This window comes from Pygoscelis adeliae, unplaced genomic scaffold (genome assembly GCF_000699105.1).
Source record: "Pygoscelis adeliae isolate BGI_AS28 unplaced genomic scaffold, ASM69910v1 Scaffold291, whole genome shotgun sequence".
Classification (NCBI taxonomy): Eukaryota; Metazoa; Chordata; class Aves; order Sphenisciformes; family Spheniscidae; genus Pygoscelis; species Pygoscelis adeliae.
Window position 1 is genome coordinate 225,478 of NW_008824063.1, and position 7,076 is coordinate 232,553.

At 51.3% G+C, this 7,076-nt stretch overlaps 1 protein-coding gene across 3 annotated transcripts in view; it reads right to left on the bottom strand.

Moving 5' to 3' along the window:
* Nucleotides 1-7,076, bottom strand: part of EPHB2 (EPH receptor B2) — a 91,202-nt gene that overhangs the window by 10,889 nt on the left and 73,237 nt on the right. Inside the window, exons 6-11 of one of the 3 annotated variants that reach the window (XM_009334111.1) lie at nucleotides 6,743-6,905; nucleotides 5,954-6,062; nucleotides 5,704-5,768; nucleotides 3,055-3,177; nucleotides 2,383-2,630; nucleotides 1,465-1,680 (exon numbers count right to left, since the gene is read on the bottom strand). In XM_009334111.1, coding sequence (XP_009332386.1) covers nucleotides 1,465-1,680; nucleotides 2,383-2,630; nucleotides 3,055-3,177; nucleotides 5,704-5,768; nucleotides 5,954-6,062; nucleotides 6,743-6,905 — 924 coding nt within the window. Of the gene's footprint in view, nucleotides 1-1,464; nucleotides 1,681-2,382; nucleotides 2,631-3,054; nucleotides 3,178-5,655; nucleotides 5,769-5,953; nucleotides 6,063-6,722; nucleotides 6,906-7,076 lie in introns of all 3 variants that reach the window. The other 2 variants (XM_009334110.1, XM_009334112.1) reach the window with 2 other exon arrangements.

Below are 7,076 nucleotides of genomic sequence, written 5' to 3' on the forward strand. Positions count from 1 at the left end.
AAGTGGTGGAGTCCCCATCCCTGGAAGTATTTAAAAGACGGGTAGATGAGGCGCTGAGGGACATGGTTTAGTGGGCATGGTGGTGTTGGGTTGACAGTTGGACTCGATGATCTTAGAGGTCTTTTCCAACCTTAATGATTCTATGATTCTATGATATTACTTCTGGTACTCTGTTATAGTGGGTGCACATATTCTATCATTTTAGATAATATATGTCCTGCTACAGTGCCCACAGTTCAAGAAGGATAAATTAGAGTTGACAGAGAGAAAAGCTACAGGCACAATAACAGGAATAGAAAATGGTAGTAAACACCAGAAGCTCCCATGCATTTAGCTTAACAAAGGGAAAGGTAATTCTATGTAAGGATAATGTTATGAAAAATAAATGTTGCTAGTGTTTTTAAAAGCCATAGGATGACTGTATAAGATCAAATGGTTGATGTTTGAAGCTACACAAGTTCAGATGAGAATAAAAGCACACATTTTTAGGTGTTTGTTAGGTATTCAACTACTGTTACAATTCACTAAGAGCTATGCCAGGCATCTCATCACTGGCAGCTTCAAAAGGTCTGGGAGAGATGATTTCCAACAGATCACGCCCCAGCTCTATCAACACTTATTTCCAAGAAGTCCTGTCAGGCATTGTACGTAGGCATTGATCCTGCAGCATCATTGTAGAGCGATGCTGTATGCCTTTGCAAACAATGGTATTTATGAGAACTCCTGGCTGCAATCTTACTGAACAACAACGAAGTCTCCAAATTATCCTTTGGTCCCTGTGCACATTCTGTAGCTTGAAACAGGCCGTGAGTCCTCGGTGGCACTTGCATCACTAGCACCGTGGCGTTCCTGGGAAGCTGTTACGTGATCATGAAGCCATTTCTGGGAATGTTTCTCCACCTAATTCAGACAGACTCTCTGGAAGATCAGTATCTAGTACTGCAGGGCTTCACCCAGCACGCATTCACACTTCAGTCTGTCATTCCTGGGGCTGAGCCCATGACATGACATGAAGAAGAATCACGGCCTCCCGGACAGCAGGGCAGCACGATTGGACAGTGATGGTAAAAAAACACCCAGACTTGCTGCTCTGGCAACAAATCTGTCAGGGCAGCATCTCAGAGGACCCCCAGCTGGTCCATGTTGGATGGATATAATGCATCATCCCAGCTAAGGGCTTTATCAGGGACATGTGTATGTTTGCAGACATATTTGGAAGAGGCTCAGTTATCCACAAGAATGACTATAGGGCCCATCAACAGCCACTGGACAGCTGCTCAGGACCTTGCAAGAGAAAATCTTCCTTGGTTCATTTCATCGTTCTTTCCCATCTGGCACCTTATTTCCATTGTTGGCACCCTGAAAAAGTGCTCCCCAGATCAAGGGAGGATCTCCCCTTTCCCTCTCTCTCCCTGACTCCTTCCTTCACCACCCATCCCTCCCCCTCTGGAAGAGCAGCTTTACCAGTGCACTGGTGTAGGTGGGATCAGAGGTGTCATCCTCCAGAAAACGGGAGAGGCCGAAGTCAGACACTTTGCAGACCAGGTTGCTGTTCACCAGGATGTTGCGGGCAGCCAGGTCCCGGTGCACGTAGTTCATATCGGCCAGGTACTTCATGCCTGCTGCGATGCCCCGCAACATGCCCACCAGCTGGATCACTGTGAACTGCCCGTCATTTTGCTTAGGGGAAAAGAGGGAAAGAATCCACATGAGAGGAGCAAATTCACAGCCCGCCATGGTCCAGCAAACAGCCGGTAGCCTCTGTCTACACTGCATGTCAAGACACAGCTATGCCACGAGTACGTAAGCTCCCTCTCAAAACAAGAGGTGGAGAGTGGAGAGCTCACAGGGGCTGGAAGTCACCCTTGCACACTCCATGGGCATCACTACCAATGGCTGCTGCCATCCAAAGGTGGCAGATCTGCCACGCCTTGCACAGAAGGGTTCAGAAGGGGCAATCTATTCCTATTAAGCAGGTTATCTCCCATCAACACAGTGAATTACCCATTTCAGACGCGAACCTATAAATATTTAGAGAGAGCAGCTGGAGGTGAAGTCCTGCTGTGTTAAAGCTACATCGGACTGTCCCTCCATGTCCACAGAGGCAGTTTGTAAATGCATCTGTGGGCATGTGTACAGGTAGGCACAGCCTTTCGCTAGTATGAGTGGACACACACGTAACAGATGACAGCCTTGGTGCCCCCTCCACCTCTGTTCCTGAGACACAGACCTCTGGACTGTGCAGCAGCAGCTGCCCCAGTGGCAGGGGATGCTGGGCAGTGAAGGGCACTGTTATACTGGCACAGGGGAGAGAACCTTCGCCTCCAGTCCTTCTCTGGCCCAACACAATCTCTCGGGCTGCATGCTCCAGGGATCTCATACCCGCAAGAAGGAGTCCAGTGAGCCATTCTCCATGAACTCAGTAATGATCATGACTGGTGAACTCTTGGTCACCACCCCCTCCAGGTGGATGACGTTGGGGTGATCGAACTGCCCCATGATGCTGGCTTCACTCATGAAGTCCCGTCTCTGCTTTTCCGTGTAACCAGACTTCAGGGTCTTGATGGCCACAAAGATCTCTCTTTTGCCAGGAAGCTTGAGATGCCCACTGCACACCTCACCAAACTCCCCTGTGAACAGAGGGAAACAGGTAGGGCTTGTCAGCCTTCCAGACCTCTGCCTTTCTCCCCAAGGGACCCTGCTCCCATGGGCTCCAGCCGTGCCCACCCTGCACGCCCCTGAGCCGACCACCCACCATCTGCTCTGTGCTTCCACCCTCATTCCACACCAAAGACCTCCCTTCAGGTGGACTCATCTTTGGTGAGGAGCACTGGACACTATATGCACATGGGAACTCCTTGTCTCCAGCACTGGATGGACTTGCTCCTCCAGCACTGGACCACCTTGCTCCTGCTAGTCCAGGCTGGGGCTAAGTGTAGGACCTTACTGACACTAGTGTTCCCAGTACCTGTAAGGCTAAAATCTCACCAAAACCTGAGACCACAAAGGAGACTGTGCTGCTGAGGGGCAGCCAGACATTCACAGTTGACCTACCTGCCCCGATCACCTGCTCGATTTTGACACAAGAGATATCGATTTCTTTTGCAAATTCCCTGACAGCCTCATTGGGATCTTCGTAGGTGAACGGATCGATATAAATCTTCATCCCTGGAGTCACTGCATAAAGGTGAGGGAGAGAGTCAGACAGACAGATGCAAATGAAATGACTGATGGCTGGCATCAAGGAAAAGAGAAACCTATTTGTGTGAGGGTCATTTTACCTCAGCAAGTCACATAACCAAGGGCATGAAGCAGACACAGCAAAGCAGTTTGAGAATGGCAGAGCCATGTTTGCACAGGACTATTAAAGCTGGATTCTAATGAATATTGGCCCGTAAGTCATTGCTGGGGCAGTGGCGGGCTGCATCGTTAGCTAGGACTGCAAACTGTGACCACAGAGAACCACACATCCTCTGCAGCAGGACTCAGCTTTAAGCATATCCAGAGGAAAAGCAAGAGAAACATTTGCTCTCAGGAGATGGTGCATAGGTACACCAATGTCACACCATGCTCATCATGCTGCAACACTGCAAGAGGACCATTTGTAGAGACTGCAGCTCTGCCCCACTGACCTTCTCTGTGTGCTGCTTCCACCTCAGCATATCATCCCATCAGAGGCATGGGAAAGTGGAGGAGGAGACCTGGGCTCAGCACTCAAGACAGGAGATGGTGAGGGTCTGCCTTGGGATGTAAACCGAGGCACATGCTGCTCTTGGTTCTCTACATGGAGATCTATAGGGGAGGCAGCTCTAGGTGCTTGGTACTACTGACACAGCCACCAAGCCAGATTCACTCCTCCACAGGGGGTATCTGTGACCCTTCCAGGGGCAGTGCAAGCAGGACGGACAGTCCAGGCCCCTGTTCTCCTGACAGGTAACCCTGCCTGAGGTTGGATTCCCTCTTGGTAGCCTCAACATGGCCAAGACAAGCTGTAGGGGACACTGGGGAAATTGCAGAAGCCAAGCTCTTCCTTCTAGGCAGACCAGAAGACACAACGATATGCTTACGTGAAAGGCAATGGCCATGGGACATGGTGAGGTTGGACTGCCGATGCGACATTGCACGCTACCTACACCGTGGGACAGCTCTTACCTGCAGTCCTGCAGTTCTCCCCTTTCTATACTCATTTTGCTGGCTGCTGGCTTGCCCCAAAATTGGGGGTGTTTGAAGAGCAGAGCTCACAGCTCACTAAATAAGGAGCCCAACACAGAACCAGAGGCACAACTCCCAGCCCCACATGTAGGATTATGGTAGGATTCAGGGGAGTTGCTGCAATGTTTACAGGCTCCCTGCGCCTTGGCAATTTGCTAACCATAAGCTGTAGCCTCTCCCCAGCAATCACTGCTGGGGAGCCGAGCAGGGACTGTGCCTTGGACTGGTGTCTTGAGTGACGATGTGGCTAAAAGGCACCCCAGGCCCGTTATCAGTTCATCTGCATCCGGTGGCATCGAGCCTGTTCCAACAGTTGTGAAGGCACAGCTATTAATGCCATCCCAGCCTGAAGCTGTCATGTTATGCACCAGACCCCGGGAGAAAGTGTGAATGCATGTTTACACATGCAGCACGGACTGACAAACAACTGAGAGTTGCATTTACATAATCTTTCTTGAAGAGTGTCATTTCTCCTGGGAAGTTATAGCAATGCAGCCAGCACGCTGCTGCTCTGGCACAGAGCTGCAGTTCAGTGCCCTGCCTTCTGGGAAATGCTTCCCAGGTAAATGCAGAAGCAATAGCGAGTCCTGTGCTGAAACACTACTGATGTTTTCCATTTTCTGAACAAGGCCCAAGTCTGTACAGGAACAAGGTATAAAAAGGACAGAAATCCTGAAGCTGCAAGTATAACATGAGGTAAATAACAACTGAGATTCGAACAAAGCAGGATTATAGCAACAGGTCTCTAGTGAGGGAGGAGAAAGGCGTTGCAGAGGGCATGCAGCCAGGGGTTAATGAGAGGAAGGAGGATGCACTGGGGTGAGGAAGGGTGTGGAGAGAGGCCTTGAGGCAGAATGCTGAGTGTGAGGGAGTGCCTTGCAGTACACAGGGATGTTGGAAGAGGGAGGCTGCAAGAGAGGGCATGTTATGTGTTGTATTATATACCTATATATATAGATATATCTGATATCTACTACGATTCTGGGAGCACTGGGATGGGCTCTACCAAAGGCACCACGAGGTATGTGGGTTCCTACAGAAGGACAGCACTCTCCAGGACGTGGGTGGGTTGGGAAAGGGGTCTCACAGCTGCCCACAAGCTGGGCAAAGCTCAGGTGTTGGAGTAGCAAGACAAAGTGTGGTGGCAGGGGCTGCACCGCAGAAGAGGGTGAGGCCTCAGGGGCATGTGGAGGGGGGTGTGTTGGATGTCACAGGGGTTTGTAGAGTGTGCACAGGTGTTCACTGCATGGTGGGCACCCGACAGCACACAGGTCTGGAGAGCATGGACTCTACGAGGCAGGGCAGTGATCTAGGTCATAGGGGACTGGTGGGGAATCTAGACAGCATGGAGGTCCTCCTGTCCACACATGCACATGCCTGCCCGGCTAGGTGGCCTGAGCCCTCCCCACACGCCGCAAGGAATGAGTGAACAGGAACACAAACCGAAGAGAGAGCGGACCCCCAGGCCTGGCGGGGGGCCGCGGTACGTACTGTGGCCACTGGTATAGTGCTGCAGCTTGTCGGTGTACTCAGAGTCAGCACGCTCAAAGCCCCGTCTTCTGGAAAAAAAGGGAGTCCTGAGCACCGGCACGGGTCCATCAGGGCCAAGAGATACACTGCAGGGGCATCTCTTTCCCCCTTCATCTTCCTGTCTCCATCCTCCCCTATCCCTGCCACCCTCTGTTCTCCAGTCGCCTCCCCCCTGCACTCCCCCCCAGCCCCAGGTCGTGCACTGACCTACCTGTTGCACACAATAATGATGACGACTACAGCAATGAGGAACACCAGTCCTGCTGCAGAGGAGCCGATGATGAGCGGCAGCTTCTCCTGGACACTGGTCTGGTACTCGGCTGGCACATGAGGAAGAGGGAATGGGTTACTGCGGCACAGGATGGGTCTACACTAACCAGTTCATCGAGGTCAGAACATGGCCCTGAGCACTGCCCACATTCGCATGGCTATCGCTAATGGGCCTCCTGGCATGGTTTTGGTCCAGGACAGCTGTCCTGACAGTGCTGTCCCAAGCATGGCTCAGGTTGGCTATGACGGGGGATGTGCCCCAGTAGGAAGGTTGGATGGAGCCATCCCTTTTGGGTGGGAAAGTTTAGTCCCATGGATTCATGCATGCTGTGCCTTGCTCCTTGGCCTCAGGGACAGAAAACTGGCTTGGCCTGTTTTATTTAGCAGCACAAATTTAGAAAACAGAGGCCCAGGTCTGCATTTGTCATCATCAGCTGTGCACATGAAAATAATGAATTTCGTTTCCTCTAAATCCAACTGAGTGAACATGTCCCCATGACAGAAAAGCTTGGCAGAAATTGGCCTAGATTATGTGATACCCTGCATGGACCACCAAGTGCCCATGCCTCTCTCCGTGCCTTGCCAGGCTGAATAAATGCATGTGACTTGCCAATGCACCTTTGAAGGGACGAACAGCAAGGGGACCAGCACTGCTGCCAGTGCATCTCCATCTTGTTCAAGTCTCTCTAGACCCTGTGTCACATTTATGCAGAGGCAGCTGAAGACTCACCTTCAGTCATGGTCTGGAAATACATCTTGCCACTATACCGGCCATACCCGGCCACAGTACGTGCCCGCACCTGGAAGACGTAGATGGTGCCAGCTTTGAGGTTTTGCACTGCCACAGTGTTGGTGGGGCTCTTCACTGTTGTTGAATTTAACTCGCTCAGATCCTGCCAAGAAAATGCAAATCTGTCATCAGAAAAATGAGTCCAGAATCAGGCACTGTATTTCTAGAAGGAGGAAGCACAGGAGACCAGGGTAGTGTGCGTGGAGAGACCACCATGGGGAGACCATGGGCCTTAACAAACAGGTTATTCCTCTGAGCCTGCCTCTCTGAAGGG